This window comes from Formica exsecta, unplaced genomic scaffold (genome assembly GCF_003651465.1).
Source record: "Formica exsecta isolate Colony F162 unplaced genomic scaffold, ASM365146v1 scaffold421, whole genome shotgun sequence".
NCBI classification, from domain to species: domain Eukaryota; kingdom Metazoa; phylum Arthropoda; class Insecta; order Hymenoptera; family Formicidae; genus Formica; species Formica exsecta.
The window spans coordinates 554,610-579,837 of record NW_021851451.1 but is presented as its reverse complement, the minus strand read 5'-3'; the positions used below and the strand labels follow the sequence as shown (position 1 = coordinate 579,837).

The 25,228-nt window shown below is 29.8% G+C and overlaps 5 protein-coding genes across 8 annotated transcripts; 4 read left to right on the top strand and 1 right to left on the bottom strand.

Annotated features, from left to right (window-relative positions):
* Window positions 1–103: 103 nt before the first annotated feature.
* LOC115240169 (glycerol kinase 3-like) lies at window positions 104–15,718 on the bottom strand. Of its 2 annotated transcripts, XM_029815145.1 has the most exons (10): window positions 15,493–15,718; window positions 3,237–3,424; window positions 2,807–3,065; window positions 2,404–2,627; window positions 2,123–2,329; window positions 1,621–1,731; window positions 959–1,212; window positions 633–838; window positions 388–519; window positions 104–292 (listed from the first exon to the last, which is right to left on the bottom strand). In XM_029815145.1, the coding sequence occupies exons 2-10, from the start codon at window positions 3,315–3,317 to the stop codon at window positions 207–209; spliced, it is 1,560 nt and encodes a 519-aa protein (XP_029671005.1). In that variant the 5' UTR covers window positions 3,318–3,424; window positions 15,493–15,718; the 3' UTR covers window positions 104–206. The 2 variants fall into 2 exon arrangements, with proteins under 2 accessions (XP_029671005.1, XP_029671004.1); XM_029815144.1 differs by lacking the exon at window positions 15,493–15,718 and having other exon boundaries at window positions 3,237–3,536.
* LOC115240172 (retinoid-inducible serine carboxypeptidase-like) lies at window positions 4,511–9,364 on the top strand. 2 transcript variants are annotated; one of them, XM_029815147.1, is made up of 9 exons: window positions 4,511–4,645; window positions 4,896–5,125; window positions 5,425–5,655; window positions 6,026–6,136; window positions 6,402–6,624; window positions 6,733–6,870; window positions 7,268–7,345; window positions 7,904–8,058; window positions 9,045–9,364. In XM_029815147.1, exons 1-9 carry the CDS (start codon window positions 4,588–4,590, stop codon window positions 9,111–9,113), a joined length of 1,293 nt encoding a protein of 430 aa, XP_029671007.1. In that variant the 5' UTR covers window positions 4,511–4,587; the 3' UTR covers window positions 9,114–9,364. The 2 variants fall into 2 exon arrangements, with proteins under 2 accessions (XP_029671007.1, XP_029671008.1); XM_029815148.1 differs by lacking the exon at window positions 6,733–6,870.
* LOC115240171 (retinoid-inducible serine carboxypeptidase-like) lies at window positions 10,481–17,011 on the top strand. Its single transcript, XM_029815146.1, has 9 exons — window positions 10,481–10,744; window positions 12,010–12,239; window positions 12,543–12,773; window positions 13,150–13,260; window positions 13,534–13,756; window positions 13,840–14,004; window positions 14,399–14,476; window positions 15,057–15,208; window positions 16,684–17,011. Exons 1-9 carry the CDS (start codon window positions 10,612–10,614, stop codon window positions 16,750–16,752), a joined length of 1,392 nt encoding a protein of 463 aa, XP_029671006.1. The 5' UTR covers window positions 10,481–10,611; the 3' UTR covers window positions 16,753–17,011.
* Window positions 17,012–17,397: 386 nt separating this feature from the next.
* LOC115240173 (NECAP-like protein CG9132) lies at window positions 17,398–19,582 on the top strand. Of its 2 annotated transcripts, none has more exons than XM_029815151.1 (3): window positions 17,398–17,807; window positions 17,894–18,290; window positions 18,659–19,582. In XM_029815151.1, exons 1-3 carry the CDS (start codon window positions 17,794–17,796, stop codon window positions 18,917–18,919), a joined length of 672 nt encoding a protein of 223 aa, XP_029671011.1. In that variant the 5' UTR covers window positions 17,398–17,793; the 3' UTR covers window positions 18,920–19,582. The 2 variants fall into 2 exon arrangements, with proteins under 2 accessions (XP_029671011.1, XP_029671010.1); XM_029815150.1 differs by having other exon boundaries at window positions 17,400–17,676.
* A 1,981-nt stretch (window positions 19,583–21,563) lies between these two features.
* LOC115240189 (dolichyl-diphosphooligosaccharide--protein glycosyltransferase subunit STT3B-like) lies at window positions 21,564–25,019 on the top strand. Its single transcript, XM_029815171.1, has 7 exons — window positions 21,564–21,758; window positions 21,850–22,107; window positions 22,480–23,178; window positions 23,309–23,619; window positions 23,694–24,228; window positions 24,326–24,787; window positions 24,896–25,019. Exons 1-7 carry the CDS (start codon window positions 21,742–21,744, stop codon window positions 25,017–25,019), a joined length of 2,406 nt encoding a protein of 801 aa, XP_029671031.1. The 5' UTR covers window positions 21,564–21,741.
* The last annotated feature ends 209 nt before the right edge of the window (window positions 25,020–25,228 follow it).

Sequence of the window (25,228 nt, the reverse complement as noted above, 5' to 3'; positions counted from 1 at the left end):
CGATGTAGTGACAAAGTCAACGAAAAGAATCGGAAATTTACGCTGTGGCTTTTTCAGCAACAACATTTTCTTTAATTAATCCGTAAAGCAAGTAGAAGAAACAGACATTTCTCTCTCTGTCTCTCTCTCTCTCTCTCTCTCTCTCTCTCTCACTCTCTCTCAATATTTATTTCATGTTTGGTATAAAAATATATGTATACATACGATTAATTATTTATTAAAGTTGTAGAACAATTCCATTTCATGGATCTTTCAATAGCCATTTTCCACTTGGAATATCTAAGATCTCTCTCTAAAATGAAACATTCGAATGTTATTAAATGATTTTATTTTCCTTAGCTTTAAATTATTATACAGCTATGTATTAAAAAATATATGACTACTTACCATTTTCACCAATCATAGGTGAAAACTTGGTTACTTGAGATACATCCACTTCATTTATATCAATTAAGTCTACACCAATGGCAGCTAAAATTGCGGCACCCAATGCTGTTGTTTCAACCATGTTTGGTCTTACTGTTCAACATATAATTATTTATATAAAACATTATCTTATTGATTATGAAAAAAAGTATCTTATCATTTTGACGATATAGAGGAATCATATATCAATATTAATATTTACTTACCGACAGTTATCCCCGTTAAATCTGCTTGTAATTGCATTAACAAATTGTTTACAGTCATACCGCCGTCAACTTGCAGCATTGACAGATTCGTTCCTGAATCTTTCACCATTGCCTCTAACATATCTCTCGTTTGAAAGCAGACTGCTTCTAATGCTGCTCGTATAATATGGTACTGCTCTGTATCCTCGGTAATACCGCAAATTACTCTATTCCATTAAATAATATAAATAGATGAAGATGTATTAGTGCTCGATTAAAGAGAAAAACTTTTTTAGAAAATAAAAAAGAATAAAAAAGAAAGCAGTAGAAAAAATAAGGGACAATACCCGCGCGCATCTTGCTGCCAATAGGGCGCGTACAGCCCTGAGAAAGCTGGCACAAAGTACACGTCGCCAGAAGATTTCACACACTCTGCCATATTCTGTATTTGCGTTATATTACTAAAAAGTTGCATATTATCTCGAAGCCAGGATAAAGCAGCTCCAGCAACAGCGACTGATCCTTCTAGTGCATAAACAGTTGGAGATTGTCCAATCTTGTAAGCAACAGTAGTTATTAAGCCTTGCCTCGAATCGACTTTCTGTAATTTTTATGAATTACTTTTGAAGAACATATTTTTATATAAAAAAGGGAAAGTATTTACCCTCTTTTTCCCCCTTTATATATATATATATATATGTTTTATATTATACATACCATATTTCCTGTATTGTAAAGTAGAAAGCATCCTGTACCATATGTAGCCTTTGCTTGACCAGGTTTCAAACATAATTGACCAAGAAGAGCTCCCTGTTGATCACCCACACACTATAGTACAAAGAAAAATGTTACAATTATTACATAATGCTGCCTACTTCAAGTACACAAGCAATTAATATTTCCAGTTACATAAGCAATTAATTATTATATTCTTAAAGACACTGAGAAAACATATTTTCCTGCAAGTTCATTAAATTTGTTAAATATATATGTTTTATATTATACATACTATATTTCCTGTATTGTAAAGTAGAAAGCATCCTGTACCATATGTAGCCTTTGCTTGACCAGGTTTCAAACATAATTGACCAAGAAGAGCTCCCTGTTGATCACCCACACACTATAGTACAAAGAAAAATGTTACAATTATTACATAATGCTGCCTACTTCAAGTACACTAGCAATTAATATTTCCAGTTACATAAGCAATTAATTATTATATTCTTAAAGACACTGAGAAAACATATTTTCCTGCAAGTTCATTAAATTTGTTAAAAAATTTCCTGTACATTGAAATAAATCTATTATTCTGCTTAGGAAAACCATAATTGAAATAATCTTAATAATAATAAAAAGTTTAAATTCAACTATCAAAATTATTACATTAGCCTGAAAATAACTTTTATCTGAAGTTTCTTGTATTTTTACATTAGTCTTGAAGACAAATACAAAAATTAACTTAAGTTTATAGTAAATAAAAAGAATATAAAATTTTCTTCATGCATACTTACACCTGCTATAGGTATGCCTGCAAGAGCTTCAGGATTTGAAATATAGCCATAGACTTCTGCGCTGGACCGTATTTCAGGAAGAATATGTTGTGGAATATTGAAAAAGCTGCATAATAAAGAATCCCATTTCAATGTATCGATATTCATTAGCATTGTGCGAGATGCATTTGACACATCCGTAATGTGTAATTGACCCTTTGTGAGATTCTAAACACAAGAAGTACTTGATGATAACATTTGATATATTTTATTTACTTTTATTTTAGTACTTAGTTACTTACCCAAATGAGCCATGTGTCAATTGTTCCAAAAGCACATTTTTTTGCATCCACTGCTTGCTTCACACGTGAAATGTTATCTATCAACCAGCGTATCTTGAGAGCACTAAAGTAGGGAGACATTGGTAAACCACATAGAGGTTTTAAATAATTCTTGTTTCTAGTTTTATTAGGGACGTTATCCAATATGTTTTCTAAAGTTGTTGTTGTCCTCATATCGTGCCATACTGTAAAGTTGAAAACAATTTTATTTATTAATATTTAACATGTCTATAGCGAGACAAAATTTCTTGCACAAATAGTTTCTATAATTTGCATTAAATTATTAAATGTATAAGGATTCAGCAAGAAATTTGTCATAAGTCTTATATAAAGCTAAGATATTTTATATAATATCTGTTTATACCAATTGCATTATGCAAAGGCTCTCCGGTATCCTTGTCCCAAACTACTGTTGTTTCCCTTTGATTAGTAATCCCAATAGCTTTTATATCTGAGATTGATAAGCCAATGTCTTTCATCTTTTTTACAGTCTCTTGTATACATTCTATGACAGCTTGTAATATTTCTTTTGGATCCTGCTCCACCCATCCTTCTTGAGGATATTTCTGTTTAATTTCGATCTGATGCAAAGCAATTATCTTCCTGCGTAACACATCAAACACCTAAACATATAAATATAATAAACTTTACAAATTACATCAATTTTTAATGATCCTTTTAGTTTTTATTTTACAGTTTAATCATGGACGGTTCTTATTTCTTATTATTGAATTCTTCTTTATGCTATAATAATATATATATGTAGTTGAAATTTTATTTCAAATCAATCTTACCAAAAATCTAGCGCTACTCGTTCCCTCATCAATAGCACCTATGTAAGGCCCGCTGGTCTTTTTTACAATGTTCTTAGGCATGTCGCTTTCTTGTGTAGAAAACGGTTAAAAATCACGTTCGTGCGGTTCGTGTAACGTTACTTTCCGTTAATGACATACATTGATATAAACTTAACCTTTGTGATAGCCTGTTACGTAACGCATATAAGATTAGTCATTAAAGATATTGACACATATATTTCCGATATTAATATTATCAATTTTAGAAATAATTAATTCTAAACTATAGAGGTATATGGAGCTATAAAGCACCATATATCGCACAATTATTGCAATTAATCTATCAGCCTATTGTTTTTAACATTTAAGAGAAAGATTTAACTTCCGTAACTTTTCATTTTTTCTTATCTATAGAAAAATCCATAAATTCTAGATAATGTTATACATAAAAAACTAGCAATAGTAAGATCATCCATCTTCTTTAGATCTCAGGAAAGAGATATAGATCATATATATATCATTAAATGAGATTTCAGGAATGTAAACGATTTCAGGAGCTATAACGAGTACAAGGAAAAATAGAAATAACTGCAGATAACAGATAACATATCAATGTTATATATATATATATATATATATTTATAATTAAATTTTTTATATATGTGTATATATTTGCAATTAAGAGCTTTCTTCTCAAAACTTAAAAATTCTATCAAAATAAAATCTACTTTATAAATTAATTAAAAAGAAGATTTTTATCTATTCGTATCTCTGAAGTTATTAATGTTTTCGTTTTATAACTATTTATAAGTATGCCTTTTTCGTAAATAAATTGATTCAATTCGAATAAAAAATTCGTAATAAAAAAAAAATGTTTAGTAAAAGATATTTTATATTGTTTATTTTACTATTGAATTATTCTATTATTCTATCTCTGGAAGTATTGATAAAATAAAAGTCAAATCGACGATAAATTTTGCCATCATAAAATATTGTATTAGCGGCGTATTAACAATAACGTAGAAAATTGTATTTTGACTGTTAGATATGCCAAATAGTCAAGATGACATGTGAAATGTCACATATATTTAAAATAAGAGATTTAATTATATTATTTATTTTGAATTTAAGAGAGCCTGTCCTTTTTAATTTATTATAAAATAAGAAGGTCATGTATATTTATGTTTTTTTGGAAATGTTATTTCAACGATTAATTTTCAAAAGGTTTCACCACAGAAACGCGAAAAAACGATGAAAGGCATATTTATATATGCTTTATTGTGTGTAATATAGCAATATAATCTCCACGGTTAGTCTCCAAGAAACTTCGCCGCAAAAACACGAGAAGACGATGGAGCGGCTACTTATTTGCGTTTTCACTATATTGTGCTTTGTTTCTGCAAGTATTGGTAAGATAAAATACAAATTGTCAATCGGCGTGATAGATTTTATTATCATACAATACTGAGTAGCTGATTTTGATTGTTAGATATGATAAATAAGAAAGTAAATGAATCATCCATATATCTCTATCACAACCACGAAAATTATTTCTATCTTTAATCAATTTGGCGGTTTCTAATTTACCGATTATATAGGCTATTGTTACACTCAGTTTTTTTTATCTATTAATAATGAAAATTTTTTTAATCAACAAAGGAAAAACAGGTTTCGGTCCTGGAGAACAAGACTGGGGCTACGTTCAAGTACGTCCCTATGCAAACATGTTTTGGTGGCTTTATTATACTACGGCAGACGTTAAATCATATTATGACAAACCGCTAGTCATCTGGTTACAAGGTGGACCAGGCGGATCTTCGACCGCGTATGGAAATTTCGAAGAACTAGGGCCTCTTGATACGGATTTAAATCCAAGAAATTACACTTGGGTAATTAATTATTGCGTGATATATACAAAAGTATAAAATATAGTCTCTCAAAATTAAGCATAATCTATATTTAGTCGTATGTATACTTATAAATTATTGATAACTGAAACACTATTATCAAAATGTATAAAGTGATTCGGTATTATTAATATATTTGGAAAAGGATAAGAAAGATGATAATTTGCATAAAAAATTAAAAAGAAAAATTACGCAGAATAATAAAATATAAGAAACTGCGGCTTTTGTAAATCTATTAAAATAAACTTATAGATAGTCCCTAATATATATTTGTGTCATAGGTCAAAAATTACAATGTTCTCTTCATCGATAACCCTGTTGGTACCGGCTTTAGTAACGCTGAAGATATATCGGCATTCGCGACGACAAACGCTCAAATCGCGAGCGATCTTTTAGAATGCATTCGAGGATTCTACAAACAATTACCGCAATTTAAGCCTGTTCCAACGTATATCACCACTGAATCGTATGGTGGAAAAATGGGCGTGGAATTTGCGCTTATCTGGGATCGAGTAAGAAATACAAATGTGCTAATTACAAAAAAATAAAGAATTATACGGTTCCACTAAAAAAAATATTATTTATAAATCGAAAAAAATAGTGTAACTTAAGAAAATAATAGAAATTTTCATCAACTATATAAGGTATCCTTAAAGCAAACAATTTCTTTCTGAGACGCATTTTTGTATTATAAAAAACAATGGAGATATTTAAAGTAATCATAGGACATTTTCTCTCTTTCTCTCTCTTTCGGTAAGCCATAATATTTGTAAATAGTTGTGGTAATTGTCACAAATAATGGCACATTCAATAAAGCGACGTAACGATTTATTAAATAGGAATTTGCATGTGTCTGACATAACGCAAACTTGTGTTCCTTAGGCTCAAAAAGCTGGCACTATTGAAAGTAATCTAAAGGGGATTGCACTTGGGGACGCTTGGATTTCTCCTATCGACTCTGTAATGACATGGGCGCCATATCTACTCAGCATGGTATTACATATTTAATTATTCATCGTCTGTCTGGCATCTGTTCAGCATCACGTAATGCACCGATTTTATAATAGATCATATAAAAATAATCATATATAAATAATATTACTGAAAAAGAGATAAACACACGCCTTAATAATAAAATTTAATGGCTTTCTCTGACATTTCTCTTTCACCTTCTCTTGATATCGGCTTCCATTAGTTTCACGTAAAATTTTATTCTCTATTATTTATGCATTCTTATAAAATACTTGGACTCTCACAGGGTATGATTGATACGGAAGATTTTAACGAAATTAACGCTGCGGCAAACAACACAAGAGATAAAATAGAAACAGGCCAATGGCAAGCAGCAACTCTTCATTGCATTTATACGCGAGATCTCATTTTAGAAAAAACTTATGACGTTGACATCTATAATATTTTGACAAAGAAGAAATGGAACTATTCTTATTTATCGCCGCAAGATGTATTGTCCTTTGATGAAGGTATACGTTCATTTAATATAATAGATGATAATTAGCATAATAATCATTATCATATATAATTCGTTTTTTAACAAATTGCAAACGCTATATATCGATATTTTTTTCAAGCTGGGACTCAGTTACTTGATAGTTTGATGAACGGCCCAGTAAAAAAAACGCTCGGTCTTAACGTCACTCATGGTAAACAATCTGGCACAGTTCGCGACTACTTAATAGATGATTATATGAAGCCTGTTACTAATATAGGTATCGGTCAAATACATCAGATATATAAATTATTAAAACAAAAATACGATAAAGAAAGTAGTGTAACTCAATGATGCATTGTCATTGTTTCCTCGTGAAACGAATGTAAAAGCTAAATAATTCAAAAGCTTTCGAAAAGCTGTTGAATCAATTTTCATGAGTTATATAAATTCATGAAGTAAGAACAATATAACTGGTAAACACATGTATAAATTTAAAATTCTGTCATGATATATGCATTCCGATACATTCAGAGACGTATTTGTTTGCTCTGAAACTGAATTTTTCGCGAGATGTCAAGATATATTATTTCTCGTATAATGTAACACATTGCGGTTTATATTTATAATACATTATAATCTCCTCACGAAAAATACACAAATATATTTTGTTTCAGTGGAACAATTATTAAATGAAACTAACTTGAACGTTATCGTATACAATGGACAATTGGACTTAATTACAGATACACCGGGTAAATTAATTTATTTACTTCTATGTGCTACAACACATAATGAATAATAACGCTAATAGCTAATAACGCTAATTATATAATTTGTAAGAAAATTTTATAAAATAAATTAAAACACATTATAGCAATCTTAAATATAAATAATAAAAATATGTTGAAATATGTTGAAATAAATTGAAATATTTCAAATAAAATCTATAATAATATCAAGCATCTAGATATTTCTCAAATAGCCGAGTAAATAGAAATTTTTGGATTACTGAATTATTTTTTTCGCATTTTGATAATGTCCTAACAATTTTTTTTAAAAATTATTTGTTTTAAAAAATATTATGAATCCTCTGATTTGTAAAAAATCAAACCCTACATGAGAAAATTTTATTCTACTTTTTCAGTTCTTTTTCCATATAAAATTACCATCTTTACAATAGCATCGTCAATAATGAACCATTTTATATATCCTGTGTTAGCACACTTATTGACATTATTTACTAGAAATTATTACGCATAATATTTTTTTAATGTTCTCGTATAATCCATGGTTACTTTATTATATTTTAGGCACCCTTCGTTGGGTCGAAAAACTAAAATGGCAAAATAGCTGGTGGAAATATTTGGTGAGGCTACCACTCGTCTCTCAAGAGGACTTCATCGAGGGCTTTTCGAAAGCTTATGATAAGTTCCGTATGTACTGGGTGAACAGAGCTGGACATACGGTATGCATACTCTCACTTTCTCACTTTCTCTCTTTCCATTCAATTTCCGTATTTATTGTAATATCATCGTAAGCAATTCTTAAGATTAATTTGCAACAAGTAAAATTCTAAATCGAAACATGTTCTTTATATGTTTAATGTCGCTTCGTGTTCATTCTCGTCATTTATGCAAACTGATTTCATCACAGATTTTTACGTTATACCATGTCCATTATAATGTGTAGAAAATAGTATACGTAATCTGGTGCCATTAATTGAGAGACGCATAAATTATTCATTAATAATTCGATTATTAATGATCGATTATTTTTATAATCCCTATTATTATAAAAAATTGATTTATTTAAAAAAATTATTTATACACATATAGAAAATTCTTTAACAAATATTTTGCATGCGCGAGCATTGAGTTTTATTTTATCTTTATATCTTTTGGTCTTAACAAGTGATATAAAGTTATATTATTGATAAATATGGATAAACAGACTATAAAAAATTAGAATAAAACGGGCTCATAAATGATACAAAATTATTAAAATCATTACAATACGCGTTTTTAAATAAATTAATTGAAATATGTAACAAAATATGTAAATATGTAACTGTAAAATATTTTCTGTATTGTTTTTATTTTTCTATTACATATGTCCATCAATATTTAGAAATAATAAATTTATAAAATATATTTAATTATCTACAAGATATATATTTAATTATTTATATGTATATCTCTCTAATTATGATATTTTTAGTAACACTTTTATTTTAAGTATCCAAAATTTTTTTTTAATGCGTTGATAACTATGGAATTAAATAATAAACTCAAATTTTTTCAAATAAATAATTTATAAGAATGAGTAATATAAGAATCCTTTATTGCTGTGTATTTTTGTGCGTGATCATTATAAATTTATTTATCTCGAAATAATTTATCTAAAAATAAACAATAAATATATTTTAATGTATGTATAATATTAATTGCGCAGGTTCCGAAAGACAATCCACTAGCTATGGAAGTAATACTACGGAATCTGACAAGCAACGCAAACATGTGAACAAAAGCCAAAATTAGCTTTTATATTTGCAAATATAAAAACTAAATGTGTAATTTAAATAATGTTACACTCAAATTATTAAAAGTGTTTTATCCGTTTGTCATAAAATTAAAAAAAATTTCAATACAGATTATGCAATTGTTAAAAAACAATTCTGCTTATATTATCATATGCTAAATTAAAATTGTTATATAATTTATATATTATGTATAATGTATGTATTTCAAAATATATAATCATTCGTATACATATTACCTAATTTGGATTTCTTCTAACTTTTCATCTCTTGGACAAATTATTGTTAATAAAAATGATTCACATTTGTCATATCTTGCGTTTGCGTTATATTACTGAGAAGTTGCATATTATCTCGAAGCCAGGATAAAGCAGCTCTAGCAACAGCGACTAATTCTTCTAGTGCATAAATAGTTGGAGATTGTCCAATCTTGTAAATAACAATAGTTATTAAATCTTGCATCAAATCGATCTTTTGTAATTTTTATGAATTGTTTTTGAAAAGTACATTCTTTTTATATAAAAAAGGGAAAGTATTTTCCCTCTTTTTTCCTCTTTATATATATATATATATATATAATCTAATTACAGGATATCTTTAAAAGTCATTTTTGCTAATTACTGGATTACATTTCTGACTTTTTAAAAACATGCTAAAAAAAATTGCCGTAGAAAATTTCTTAAGATTATTTTCAGAACAATCGCAATTCTAATCTGATTAAAACAGAAAAGCTTTCTCTCCTTTTTCACGGAAAAAGTTATATTATACATACTATATTTCCTAAGTATACTGGAAAAGTATACTGGTGTTTAATAAAAAACAATTCTGTACAAAATTTGCATAGTGTTCGATATCGTAAATAAAAGAATCATTTATCGTCTACTGAAAATTAAATAAAGATAAGCGTTAGCAAAAAAAAAATAAGATTATCAGCTGGATAACTTTAGTTAACAATTAATTAGAAAGAAAAAAGTCGAACAAAGTAAAACATTAAACGCAAAATGTCTCAATCGCATTTAACTGATATAGACTATATGATAGATGATTTCATATATATATATGTGTGTGTGTGTGATGCGTGTATATATAATCTATATTTATTTGCAATGTAGATAAAAAATGAAAATAAAATAGCATATAATTGTGTATTAATAATTTCAACGATTTTCGAAAGATTTCGCCGCAGAAACGCGAAAGGACGATGAAGCGTTTATTTATTTTCTATATTTTGTTTTGTTTCTGGAAGTATTGGTAAAATAAAAGTCAAATCGACGATAGATTTTGCTATCATATAATATTGTATTTGCCGCTGATTTTGGCTGTTAGATATGTCAAATAGTCGAGATGACATGTAAAATGCCACATATATTTAAAATAAGAGTCACGTATATTTATGTTTTTTTGGAAATGTTATTTCAACGATTAGTTTTCAAAAGATTTTGTCATAGAAACGCGAAAAAACGATGAAAGGCATATTTATATATGCTTTGTGTCTATAACAATATAATCTTCACGGTTAGTTTCCGAGAAATTTCGCCGCAGAAACACGAGAAGACGATGGAGCGGCTACTTATTTGCATTTTCACTATGTTGTGCTTTGTTTCTGCAAGTATTGGTAAGATAAAATACAAATTGTGTATCGGCGTGATAGATTTTGTTATCATACAATACTGAATAGCTGATTATGATTGTTAGATATGACAAATAAGAAAAATTAACTGTGAAATGTTACAAGTATATTTAAAAGAAGGAGATTAACAATACAATATGTCCCGAGAAACTAGGCAGATATATATATCCTTAAAACATTCACCATATATATATATTTTTTTTTTAATTATAATTTTTTGATAGGATATTTTAAATATTATGTATATAATATTCCTTTTTTCTTTTCATTTTTTTAATTTTTAAGATATATTGACAATTGTGTAGTTAAGCCGTTTCTTTGTACATAATATGCGTATATATTTAAATTCTTATTTATCATAATTTTGCAAATTTGATGTAATATGAATGATAAAATGCTCAATCATTGCATTCCTTAGCTTCTATTACACGATGATACGGAGCTTTGCGGGAGTTTACTTTATAATTTCTTTTAAAATTTGGCAAATTTATATTTAAAGTCTTCGCTTGGCAAACACATGCCATTTCAGCTACTCGTCTCTGCGCTATCAACTTTCAAATCATTGCTCGTAACTGAAATATTTCGATGCAGATAAATAATAATTTCTAATTTAATATGTTCAAATATCACGCACGATTTATTTTACTCATACAAAAATGCTCTCAAGAATATTAATATGTTTAAATATCACGCACGATTTATTTTACTCATAAAAAAATACTCTCAAGAATATGCTATTTTGATATTAACCATTTAGATAGATAACATTTAAATCAAATTATTGATAAAAAAAATGAGCCGTATACATATTAAACTAGAGTCCTTCCACATTCAATTTAAATCTTTCAAAATTCTTTTATAATAAAAAACAATTTACATATTCGCGTGCGTGTCATCGATAAATGATGTATCTACAAGAATTACAAGAGCAAATAAAGAAAATAAATGTAATACAAATAAAGACAGAAATTTTTAAAATTCGCAATTATATTGTATTAAGATGCAAAGTAATTTTAACAGAAATTGAAGGAGAACATTTAAGATATTTTTTCTAAATATCAATAAAAACATGACCTCAAATAATATACACATGACAAAGTAAACGAGTCATCTATATCTGTCATCACAACCACGAAGATTCTTTCTATCCTTAATCAATTTTGCGGTTTCTAATTTATCGATAATATATGCAATTGTTATACTCAGTTTTTTTTTATCTATTAATAATAAAAATTTTTCAATCAACAAAGGAAAAAAAGGGTTCGGTCCTGGAGAACAAGACTGGGGCTACGTTCAAGTACGTCCCTATGCAAACATGTTTTGGTGGCTTTATTATACTACGGCAGACGTTAAATCGTATTACGATAAACCGCTAATCATCTGGTTACAAGGTGGACCAGGCGGATCTTCGACCGCGTATGGAAATTTCGAAGAACTAGGGCCTCTTGATACGGATTTAAATCCAAGAAATCACACTTGGGTAATTAATTATTGTGTGATATATACAAAAGTATAAAATATACTCCGCCAAAATTAAGCATAATCTATATTTAGTCGTATGTATATAACTTATAAATTATTAATAATTGAAACACTATTTATTAAAATGTATAGAGTGATTTAGTGAGTATTATTAATGTATTTGGAAAAGGATAAGAAAGATGATAATTTGCATAAAAAATTAGAATGAAAAATTACGCAGAATAATAAAATATAAAAAACTGCGACTTTTATAAATCTATTAAAATAAACTTATAGTCCCTAATATATATTTGTGTCATAGGTCAAAGATTACAATGTTCTCTTCATCGATAACCCTGTTGGTGCTGGCTTTAGTTACGCTGAAAACATATCGGCATTCGCAACGACAAACGCTCAAATCGCGAGCGATCTTTTAGAATGCATTCGAGAATTCTACAAGCAATTACCGCAATTTAAGCCTGTTCCAACGTATATCGCCACTGAATCGTATGGTGGAAAAATGAGCGCGGAATTTGCGCTTGTCTGGGATCGAGTAAGAAACACAAATATGCTTATTAAAAAAAAGAAATAAAAGAATTATATGATTCCATTAAAAAAAATATTGATTATTTTGAAATCTCGAAGAAAAATAGTATAACTTAAAAATGAAATTTTTATCCACTATATAAGATATTCTTAAAGCAAACAATTTCTTTTTGAGACACATTTTTGTATTATGAAAAACAATAGAGATATTTAAGTAATCATAAGACATTTTCTCTCTTTCTCTCTCTCTTTCTGTAAGCCATAATATTTGTAAATAATTGTGAAAATTGTCACAAATAATGACACATCCAATAAAGCAATGTAATGATTTACTAAATAGGAATTTGCATGTGTCTCATATAACGCAAACTTGTGTTTCTCAGGCTCAAAAAGCTGGCACTATTAAAAGTAATCTAAAAGGGGTTGTACTTGGGGACCCTTGGATTTCTCCTATCGATTCTGTAATGACATGGGCGCCTTATCTACTCGGCATGGTATTACATATTTAATTATTCATCGTCTTTGTACGCAATGCACCGATTTTATAATAGATTAAATCTATTATTTTATAATAGATTTTATAATAGATAAAAATAATCGATAAATAATACTATTGCAAAAAGATAAACACATGCCTCGATAATAAAATTAACTGGCTTTCTCTGCCATTTCCCTTTCACCTTCTCTTCATCGACTCCCATTACTTTTACGTAAAATTTTATTCTCTATTATTTATGCATTCTTATAAAATACTTGGACTCTCACAGGGTATGATTGATACGGAAGATTTTAAGGAAATTAACACTGCGGCAAACAGCACAAAAGATAAAGTAGAAAAAGACCAATGGCTAGAAGCATTTCATTGTTGCCTTTATACGTCATCTATAATTTTTGAAAAAACTTGCGACCTTAACATCTATAATATTTTGACAAGAAAAAAATGCAACTCTTCTATTTTATCGTCGCAAAATGTATTGTCCTTTGATGGAGGTATACGAACATTTTTAATATAATAGATGATAATTAACATAATAATCATTATTACATATAAATCGTTTTTTAACAAATTGCAGACGCTATGTATCGAAATTTTTTTCAAGATGAGACACAGTCACTTGATAGTTTGATGAATGGTCCAGTAAAAAAAGCGCTCGGTCTTAACGTCACTCATGGTAACCAGTCTACCACAGTTTACGACTGCTTAAGAGAAGATTTTATGAAGCCTGTTACTAATATAGGTATCAGTCAAATATATCAGATATATAAATTATTAAAACAAAAATACGATAAAGAAAATAGTGTAACTTAATGATGCATTGTCATTATTTCCTTGTGAAACGAATGTAAAAACTAAATAATTCATGAGCTTTCGAAAAGCTGTTGAATCAATTTTCATGAGTTATATAAATTCATGAAATAAGAACGAGATAGCTGGAACACATGTATAAATTTAAAACTCTATCATGACACATGCATTCCGATACATTCAGACGCATATGTTTACTCTAAAACTGAATCTTTCACGAGATTTCAAGATATATTATTTCTCGTATAATATAATACACTGCGGCTTATATTTTATAATACATTATAATCTACTCATAAAAAATGCACAAATATATTCTGTTTCAGTGGAACAATTACTTAATGAAACTAACTTGAATGTATTCATATACAATGGACAATTGGACGTCGTTGTCGATACACCCGGTAAGTTAAATTATTTATTTCTCCTATGTGCTACAACACATAATGAATAATGCTAATAGCGTTAACACAAATAAAATAATTTGTAAGAAAATTTTATAAAATAAATTGACATTAAAGGACATTATAGCAATCTTAAATAGAAATGATAAAAATATGTTGAAATATGTTGAAATACGTTGAAATATTTCAAATAAAATCTAGAATAATATCAAGCATCTAGATATTTTTCAAAAAGCCGAGTAAACAGAAATTCTTAAATTATTGAATTATTTCTTTCGCACTTTGATAATGTCTCAACAATTTCTTTATTAAAAATTATTCAAATTTGAAAAAATATTAATCCTCTGATTTATTTAGAATCGATTTTGTAAATAACCAAACTCTACATGAAAAAATGTTATTCTACTCTATCAGCTTATTTTTCATATAGAATTATTATCTTTTCAATTGCATCGTCAATAATGAATCATTTTCTACATCTTATGTTAATACTCTTACTAACATTATTCACCAGAAATGATTACGCATAATATTTTTTTAATGTTCTCGTATAATCCGTGGTTACTTTATTATATTTTAGGCACCCTTCATTGGGTCGAAAAACTAGAATGGACACAGTGGTGGAGATGGTTGCCGAGGGAGCCGCTCCTCTCTGAAGAGGGCTTCGTCGAGGGCTTTTCGAAAACTTTAGATAAGTTCTGTATGTACTGGATAAACAGAGCTGGACATATGGTATGTATACTCTCTCTCTCTTTCTACACTTTCTCTCTTTTCATTCAACTTCCGTATTTATTATTTAATATGTTCGCAAGCAATCGTCAAGATTAATTTGCAACAAGTAAAATTCTAAACCAAAGCATGTTCTTTATATATTTAATGTCATTTCGTGTTAACTCTCGTCACTTATGTAAAGTGATTCATCACAGATTTTTATCATAGAATTATTATCATGGAGGGATAAACAAATAATTAATTTTATAAATAAATCAAGTAAAATTTTTTTATCAATTACTAACCAGTGCTCCGCCGTTGCCCGAGGCCACTTCCTCCTCCTCCTCCTCCTTCTGTCTTGTTCATCCTTTTTTGCAGCTTCATAACTCTCATTCACTCGCGAAAATACCCGCGGTTAATTAGTGTGATCGCCCGAATTCCAATCAAGAATACGGCGATCGCGAAATTTGCGCGGCACTTCCGAAATTAACTTCACTTCATTGCACTATCATTGTGATAGGAGAACAACGCAAAAACTATATATATGAATAAATAATATATACTATTAAAATCGAAGAGATAAATGTCCCAAATATCCGATAAAAATCACGCAATATTCAAAAATATGTATAATTAGGTTAGGATTGTTTACACGACGGATTTCGATCAAATAAATCTCGCGATGTTATATTTTGATGATGATATTAACTTAATGATATAACTTACGTGGAATTATGTATAACTAATCGTATGATCGACAAATATCAAAACTCTTGGTCAATAACGATTGTATTTATTTATATTTATATTTTGCCGGCTTGTCTCGTATCCGCAATGTTTGTTTATGACCGAAAAATTTTAGAGTGGCATCGCGTCGACTATCCTTTTTTCAGTCTGACATTGGCTGCGGTCGGGAAGACACCATAAATGCTTCAAAGCATTGCATTAACCAATCAGAATAAAAAAATCTTTATTCTGTGTATCCTGATTGGTCAATCAAACGCTTCGAAGCATTTCTAGCGTCTTCTCGACCGCAGCGATACGCGGTATTAAAAGTAAGTCCAGAGTGTGAACACAGCTTATTAAGCACCGTTCAAAAATATATGATTTAACTGAAATATTGCACGCGCAATTCATTTTCATCACATAAATGTTGCGAGATACTTATTAATTATTAATAAATAATCGACATATGTCTATATCACACGTTTGTATTATATATTGTTTATTAATATATTTATATATTATAGTTTGTATGAATAATTCGCTTCGGTGATTTTGATAATTGCAGGCAAATAATGTATATTAAAGTTGATGAAAAATTGTTACTGATTGTGAGATGCGAGATATATATATCCGAAAAATTTAAGCATTAAATCATAATCGATCTATATCATCATTACTTTGACATATTTGATATCAAAATGCCACCATACACATATTATTTAATGTATATCTAATGTATTTTAATGTGTATAATATTATTAATTGCGCAGGTTCCGAAAGACAATCCAGCAGCTATGAAAATAATACTACGGAACCTAACAAGCAACGCATACAACTAAACAAAAGCAAAAACTAGCTTTTATATTTGTAAATATAAAAGCTAAATGTGTAATTTTGGTGATGTTACACTCAAATTATTAAACTTATTTTATCCGTTTCTCATAAAATTAAAAAAAAGAAGCAAACAATTAAAATACTTATGCAGTTTGGATGCAGATTATGCAATTGTTAAAGAACAATTCTGATTATATTATGCTAAATTAAAATTGTTGTATAATTTATATTATATATAATTGACACGTTTTGTACTTCAATATCTAATTATTATCATATATGTAATTATAATTTACATTTCTTCTCTTTTATTGTTTGACATATTGTTAATAAAAATGATTCACATTTGATAGCGCATGTATATATGTATATATGTTACTAAATTGATTAATAAAAAACATGCTTAATCAACATAAATATAAATGATTTTTATATTAAAATATATATCTCTACATCGATCGTAAATAATATCGGTTAGGAAGGAAACAGTTTTTCCGGGAAAGCGTTCGGCTTCGATATAATTACCGCAACATTTTGAAGCGAAAATAGCGTCAAATAGAGAGCATTTACGCAAGCGCAAAGATCATATTACGGAAAGAGGCCATAGCAGCATTAAACATATCATATAGAATGTTTGTATGTCTATATGTCTATATGTCTATGGATAGAAGGCGTGACATGAGATAAAACTTATCAATTCACGGCGGATAACGACGGACGTTTGTCGAGAAGACTCAACGAACTGCTTTTAAATAGCGGTTTCAGTTTCCTCGCGTGTGGTGTGACTGTCTGTGATTGTTCTCTTGCGCCTGTTTCCCGTGAAAATTATTATCGGCAAGCGCGATGGAAACGTACGAAAGCGTCCTTCTGGTGAAATCCGAGATTTTCGTCTTCAAAATTCCGCCAAGGTCAACCAACAGGGGTTATCGGTAAACGTAAAACACGTTTTAATGTGAACGACATTTCGTAGCTGTTCAATATGTCAGAAGCAATGGATCTGTATATGTTTTCGGTTATAACAACACTAACTGTTCCATTGCTCGCGAATGAGTCTAGTAAAGTAAATTAAATTAAATTAAGTAAATTATTTTTATTTATCGAAAACGTATGAATGCATATGCGGCTTCATTCGTGATTTCATCACAGGGCGGCTGACTGGAATCTGCAGGAACCTTCGTGGACTGGTCGCATGCGATTAGTGTCACAGGGAGATAACATAACGATAAAGTTGGAGGACAAGATTACGGGTGAATTGTTCGCCAAGTGTCCTATCGAGCAGTATCCTGGAATAGCGGTAGAACCAGTTACCGACTCTTCCCGATATTTTGTTCTGAGAATTCAAGATGATAATGGACGGTCAGCTTTCATAGGTGTTGGCTTCTTAGACAGATCTGATAGTTTTGATTTGAATGTCGCTCTTCAAGATCATTTCAAATGGTTAAAGAATCGAGAACAAATTGAAAAAGACAAAGAGAACCCAAAACAGGAATTGGATCTCAGATTCAAGGAAGGTGAAACTATCAAGATTAACATGAAGATCACTGTAAGGATATATTTATCATGTATCTGTTTTCTTTTTTAATCAATTTTTAAAAACATGTTTTTCATTAAAACCTAAAAAATTATGATAAAATAAAAATATTTTTAATTTTACATGTGAAGAAAATATTTCAAGTCAGATAATCAAATATGTCAAAGTCAGATTAATATATTGTATGTTATATTTCTGATAGCTTCTAATAACTAAAAAATTTTTTTTTTCTTTTGTTTTCTATTGTCTTTTTTAGAATCGTGTAGAGTTGTATGGATTAATATGGAAAAACTCTGCCTTGATAAAATTAAATGTTTAATGTTTTGACAAACTATTTCTGCAACATCTTGAAATCATATTTCCACATATTTATTACTTAGAAAAAAGATGGCAGTGAGGTTTCATCCAAATCCAAACAACGTGCCAGTGCAGTCACAGGTTTGCCACCTCCTCCAGGTGGAGTCAAGATTGCTCCACCACCAGCAAAGACTCCTACTTCTTCACCAGCGCACAAGCCGCAACAGAGTCAGAATCAAGATGTTACAAGTGCTGAGTGGGGCGAGTTTGCCAGTGCTTCACAGCCAGCATCAGCATCAGCATCCACACCTACAATGACCAATGCAAGTTGGGTACAATTCTAACTTTAAAAATATATGTATAGATATCTTATTTTATATAGGGTAATTTGGAAACAGACGGTCAAATTTTAGAAATCCCCAATATGTTGTCAAAGTTTGTCCACCTATTTTTAAATCACCATATATATTAAAATAACTAAAATAATCGATTATACATAATAGATACACAAGAGAGCTAGAGTATTTTAAGAGTGATTGTCGAGAGAAACAATGTCTGTATGAATAGTGAAAGTCTTATATATGTATGTATGTATGAATGTATGTATGTACTATAGCATGCAATAAAAATTATAGCAGCATCTATGAAAGGAGAAACTTATCATGAAAAATTTTAGTACTTACAAATATCATTCAAACATTTACACGTCTCAATTGCTTTCGGACATCCAATGTATGTGGAGATACAACTTTTACATATGTAAATGTTGATATTAAAAAGAAGTATTTAGTGCCTTGTATAAATTAGTCCAATAAATTAGATGCATTAAGTAAATTAAAAGCAAATTTGAGCCACTCATTACAATAATTAACACTATCTGTTTAATACTTACAAGATAAAATACATGACATTTTCTCGATTTATAATAAATAATAATTATTCTTTAGTCAATATTTAATTGTTCGATTTTTATAAATTATATTAATACTATGTTAAAGTCTCTTACAGCGAAAAATCACAAGTTATAAAAAAAATAGAATAGAAAAGAGATTTTAACGTTAGAGAGAGAGATTTGTTAATATAACTTTTAAAAATCAAATAATTAGAGATACAAAATAGAGAATAATTATTTATTAATTAAATAAAAAATGCATATAAACAGATTATGAAAATTTTATAATAAAATTTCATGTATGATATTTAAATAATTTTTTTCAACATTAGCATATTGTGTTAAATATATGTAATAAGTATAATATTTGGCCTCGGCTGTTAGCTTGCAATGTTTGTCGATATTATAAAGGCCTATTGCAAAAACGGTCTAATTTTCTCATACACTGGATGTTCATAAAGTTCTTTACTAAACTTAAAAATATATTTGAGCCAAGTCAGGATTTTATTCATTAATCGAAATAGCTGCAAAGTTTCTTCATATTACTTTATATTCTTTTTTGTTCAAACTATTTCTATATTTTCCTTTTCTCAAATATGTTAATTATTACTAATAAATTGTTATAAAGAATATTCTTAATAGAAAGAATAGAATATTTAACAATATTACACATACATACACAAATATTTTATTGTTGAGTTTAAAAATATTTGTTTCTAATCGCGAAAACAATTAAAAATTGATTTTTAGATCTTATATTTTTTTGCAGAATAATAAAATTTTTCTGCCTCTCTTTAGCAAATAGCAAAAAAAAAGTTATAATATTCCTTATTTGAAATAATGTAAATAAAAAAAATGTTTGAGTAATGTTTGCTTCTTTTTGAATTGAGAAATATATGCAAGCGTAATGATATATAAAAATTCAGTGTAATGAACAACAGTTGTCTCCATGGCAAGAAATAGAATCTGTTACATTGTGTGTTTATGACTCGTTGATTATATTATAAATTGTACAATGTTATTTACATTATCCAACTAAATTTTAATGTAAAATAATCTTGTTAAACATATTGTTAGTGTGAAACTTGTTGAATGAGTGTGTAGATGAAATTTTATTATATTATTTCTTCTTATCTCTGCAAGGATTTTCCTTGTTGGAATTGTTTTAAAAAAAGTGTGAAGTGACAGTAAAAAATGACAAAGTTGTAAAAATAATAATAATCAAAGAGAGCTATATAATGTTTAAAATAACGTTAAAAATAAACTTCTACATCATCTACATAAGAAACAATGTTTGAATAATAGTAATAATTAAATAGAAAATAAATGTATAGTGTATAGTGTATGTGTGTGTGAATGTAAAAGATATTATTTTTAATGTAGAACGGCCAAGAAAAGGGAAGGACAACCTTGCTGATATTAATAAAAAAAATAGCTAGAATAAAATACTTAAAACGTGATTATATATATAATTTATTGTTGCACACAAGTATTCACTTTTAGATCTTCTATTATGGTTAGGTTCTATTATAATATAAACATATGTACATAAGAATACATTTGTCATGAAAATATTTCATACAAAATTACATATATGTAAAAATATATAATTACATAAATACAAAAAGAGATTCGATATATATTGCGAAACAGTAAATAATTTCTGCCATATAGTACTATATGTACAATATTTAAAAATTTTATGATAAACATACATCTCTTTGAAGATTAAACTTTATGCATTTCATACTATTTTTTCTTTGTAAATAATTAAATGCAGTCGTTTTCTAGGATTTGGATTTCGTGTAAATAATATATCACTGTATATCTACATGTGTTTCGTTTGACGCTACGAAAGTTTCGAATCGTTTGATTGGCCAATCAAGTAAAGGAAGTAAAGATTTTTTGCTCCGGTTGGTTAATGAAACACTTCGATCCTTCCCTCACACAAACGGACAATAAAGTTTAATTCGTACTTCTTGCAATTGGGAGCTCAAATATGATTGGTGAATGAATCGAGTGGAATGACATATCGAACATACACACGTGGAACATACTTTCTCTCTATCTTTCTTCGCTGCCGTGTTCTTATCCAAGTAACGTAGGTGGCTACGGTGGTGAAGTGGAAGTTGATGGAAATCATGGTTAACACGTAGCCGGCGTTCGACGTGTCCTAGCCTCCTAGCTTAGGCATTTGGTAGCGATTTGGTAATTTGTTTGCGCGCCGCTTGATTTTCGCAACGTGCACAGGATCGCGAGTATTTATATACACATATGGCGAACGCCACGTTGTGAGTATATTAATATAACGCGAATATATATACTTATATACGCGTATATATCTCATCTCTTTCTCACTAACGCCCGTGGAAATACGCAAAGGCGACAAAACATGCTGCCGAACAAGTCGTCACCGTCTTCGTCGTCGTCGTCGTCGTCCAGCACAGCGAACGCAAAGGTCATGTTTCCCGATAAGAGACCGACGACCAAGCAAATGAAATCGTCCACGCTGACGAATGCCGCTGGCCTCAGTTCTCTCATTACCTTCACCGTTCTCTTGCTCGCCTGGATTTCGGGTTTCGCCTCGCGGCTCTTTGCTGTCATACGTTTCGAGAGTATTATACACGAATTCGATCCGTGGTATGTATTTTATGCCAATTATTTGCCGGTATTTCCTTGTCCTTGTGATTAACGAATTCGCTATTATATCTATCATAGTGTAAAATAATGATAAACTTGTTTTTCTATTATATAATGAAAATGTCCAATAAGTTGACTTGTAATATTTTGTTCTTATCTAGAAACACGGAAGGGAATTTGCATTCTTATTTAAAATCATACATATATGAAAACTTCTTAATGATCAATAATTGAATAACATTGAATAATAATAGCCAGAATAAAATTTTCATTTTATTTCTAATTACTTATTAATTTTATTTTAATGAGCAAAAATAACTTTATTATCAATAAGATGTTCGTACAATTAATTTAGATATATCTGAAATTTAGGTTTAACTACAGAGCGACAGCATACATGGTACAACATGGATTCTACAATTTTTTAAATTGGTTTGACGAACGAGCATGGTATCCATTGGGACGGATTGTTGGTGGAACCGTTTATCCTGGACTCATGATAACATCTGGATCAATACACTACATCCTGCACTCTTTAAACATACCAGTGCATATAAGAGACATATGTGTATTCTTAGCTCCAATTTTTAGTGGCCTTACTGCCATATCTACATATTTATTAACAAAGGAAATATGGAGTGCTGGAGCTGGCTTATTCGCTGCTTGCTTCATCGCCATTGTACCTGGCTATATCTCGAGATCCGTAGCTGGCAGTTACGACAACGAGGGGATTGCAATTTTTGCATTGCAAATCACCTATTATCTCTGGGTTAAGTCTGTCAAAACTGGTTCAATCTTTTGGGCGAGCATAACTGCCCTGTCTTATTTCTACATGGTATCAGCATGGGGAGGCTATGTGTTCATTATTAATCTCATTCCACTGCATGTATTTGCCTTGCTGGTCATGAATCGCTTTAGCAATCGGTTATTCACCAGTTATACAACATTTTACGTTCTTGGACTTTTACTGAGTATGCAAGTACCATTCGTCGGTTTTCAACCGATTAGAACTTCTGAACATATGGCAGCAGGTGGTGTATTCGGTCTCCTAATCTTTATAGCAGCTCTTAGGTATGTATTATTTTAATTTATAACATTGGTTTGTTAATTATTACATTATTTGAAACTATTTATTTATTTGGGGGAAACACTCCCTACAATATATATTGTAATATACTAATGTTGATCTCTTTGATTCCAGATACTTAAGAACTGTACTTACCAAGTCCGAGATGAAATATTTTGGTGGTGTAGTAGCTGTAACAGCGACTATACTCCTGTTAATTCTGATTGCATTAACGTATGCTGGTATTGTCGCTCCTTGGAGTGGTAGATTTTATTCGCTTTGGGATACTGGTTATGCCAAAATACATATCCCTATAATAGCATCTGTATCTGAACATCAACCGACAACTTGGTTCAGCTTTTTCTTTGACTTGCACATTCTTGTCACAACATTCCCGGTTGGTCTGTGGTACTGCATTAAGCACATAAATGACGAACGTGTCTTTGGTAAGAAATTGTGATGAGAATATTATATTTTAAGAGATATAATTGAAGATAAATAATATTCAATTTTTTTACAGTCATACTATATGCCATAAGTGCCGTTTATTTCGCTGGAGTGATGGTGAGACTTATGTTGACTTTGACTCCAGTAGTATGTATGCTGGCTGGTGTTGCTATCAGCAGACTCGTAGAATTATATCTCAAAGAGGAAGACAGGGACGATCGTAATGGTACCGAAAGCAATGAGGAGAGTGAAGAGGAAAGAGAGAGAAGTCCCGGTAGAGCGTTGTACGATAAAGCCGGTAAATTACGTAGAATGAAGCATGAGAGACCGAAAGGTAGCGGCGACGGATTAGGCGCCAATCTACGTAACGGCGTTATTATCGGCATGTTAATGTTATTGATGATGTTTACTGTGCACTGCACATGGGTGACCAGCAATGCATATTCTAGTCCATCTATCGTTTTGGCTTCCTATAGTAACGATGGTGGCAGAGCCATACTCGATGATTTTCGAGAAGCTTACTACTGGTTAGCTCAAAATACGCCCAATGACGCGAGAGTTATGAGTTGGTGGGATTATGGATACCAGATTGCTGGTATGGCAAATAGGTATACAACACATTTATAAAATTATATATATTTAAATTAACATGTAAGATCAATCATTAATATAACACACATTACCATGTATAAATTTTTTTCGTAGAACTACACTCGTGGACAATAATACATGGAATAATTCGCACATAGCTCTGGTTGGTAAAGCGATGAGCTCGAATGAAAGTGCTGCTTATGAAATTATGACATCTTTAGATGTAGACTATGTGTTGATCATTTTTGGTGGTATGATTGGATACTCCGGTGATGACATTAATAAATTTTTATGGATGGTCCGAATCGCCGAAGGCGAACATCCCCAAGATATTCGCGAGAGTGATTACTTCACCGAGAAAGGAGATTTCCGCGTGGACAAAGAAGGTTCTCCTACTCTATTGAACTCGCTAATGTACAAGTTGAGTTACTATCGGTTTGGAGATGTTAAAATAGACTATCGAACGCCTACCGGTTTTGATCGTACTCGTAACGTCGAAATAGGCAATAAAAATTTCCAGTTAACATATCTGGAAGAAGCTTACACTACTGAACATTGGCTTGTCAGGGTTTACAGGTAAATAATAATATTTACAATCGCTTTGATTTATAATTTATCTTAAAGTATTATCTTACATCTTTAAAAAATTTCTACATTAATATCAATTGCAAAATATGTCTATAGGGTGAAAAAACCAGCAGAATTTAATAGACCAAGTATTCCGATTTCTAAACGGATTATTACGCGTCGCGCAAATGCGTATATTAGTAAAAAGGTTGGTATTCTTTTCTCTTATCTCGTAGCATAAGGAAAAATAGATTTTTTATATATATATATATATATATCTCAAGTTATATTATTAACTTATTAACAAAACGAAAGATTAAATGCTAAAAATAAATGCTAAACTTTATGTCAAATAATTTTTAGAATTTTTTCAACACTAACAGTTTTATATATATATATATATATATCTCAAGTTATTCAATATTATTATTAACAAAACGAAAGATTAAA

Excerpts from the sequence above, each read along its gene's own strand:
- LOC115240169 (XM_029815145.1), bottom strand. The coding sequence starts at position 3,317 with ATGCCTAAGAACATTGTAAAAAAGACCAGCGGGCCTTACATAGGTGCT. Across the intron at positions 2,628-2,806 it reads GCCTTTGCATAATGCAATTG|TATGGCACGATATGAGGACA; the intron begins GTATAAACAGAT and ends TCAACTTTACAG. Across the intron at positions 839-958 it reads TGGCAGCAAGATGCGCGCGG|AGTAATTTGCGGTATTACCG; the intron begins GTATTGTCCCTT and ends TTAATGGAATAG.
- LOC115240172 (XM_029815147.1), top strand. The coding sequence starts at position 4,588 with ATGGAGCGGCTACTTATTTGCGTTTTCACTATATTGTGCTTTGTTTCT. Across the intron at positions 6,625-6,732 it reads TGTATTGTCCTTTGATGAAG|CTGGGACTCAGTTACTTGAT; the intron begins GTATACGTTCAT and ends ATTTTTTTCAAG. Across the intron at positions 6,871-7,267 it reads GAAGCCTGTTACTAATATAG|TGGAACAATTATTAAATGAA; the intron begins GTATCGGTCAAA and ends ATTTTGTTTCAG.
- LOC115240171 (XM_029815146.1), top strand. The coding sequence starts at position 10,612 with ATGCTTTGTGTCTATAACAATATAATCTTCACGGTTAGTTTCCGAGAA. Across the intron at positions 10,745-12,009 it reads CTTTGTTTCTGCAAGTATTG|GAAAAAAAGGGTTCGGTCCT; the intron begins GTAAGATAAAAT and ends CAATCAACAAAG. Across the intron at positions 13,757-13,839 it reads TGTATTGTCCTTTGATGGAG|ACGCTATGTATCGAAATTTT; the intron begins GTATACGAACAT and ends AACAAATTGCAG.
- LOC115240173 (XM_029815150.1), top strand. The coding sequence starts at position 17,591 with ATGGAAACGTACGAAAGCGTCCTTCTGGTGAAATCCGAGATTTTCGTC. Across the intron at positions 17,677-17,893 it reads TCAACCAACAGGGGTTATCG|GGCGGCTGACTGGAATCTGC; the intron begins GTAAACGTAAAA and ends ATTTCATCACAG. Across the intron at positions 18,291-18,658 it reads AGATTAACATGAAGATCACT|AAAAAAGATGGCAGTGAGGT; the intron begins GTAAGGATATAT and ends TTTATTACTTAG.
- LOC115240189 (XM_029815171.1), top strand. Across the intron at positions 23,179-23,308 it reads ATCTTTATAGCAGCTCTTAG|ATACTTAAGAACTGTACTTA; the intron begins GTATGTATTATT and ends CTTTGATTCCAG. Across the intron at positions 24,788-24,895 it reads TGGCTTGTCAGGGTTTACAG|GGTGAAAAAACCAGCAGAAT; the intron begins GTAAATAATAAT and ends ATATGTCTATAG.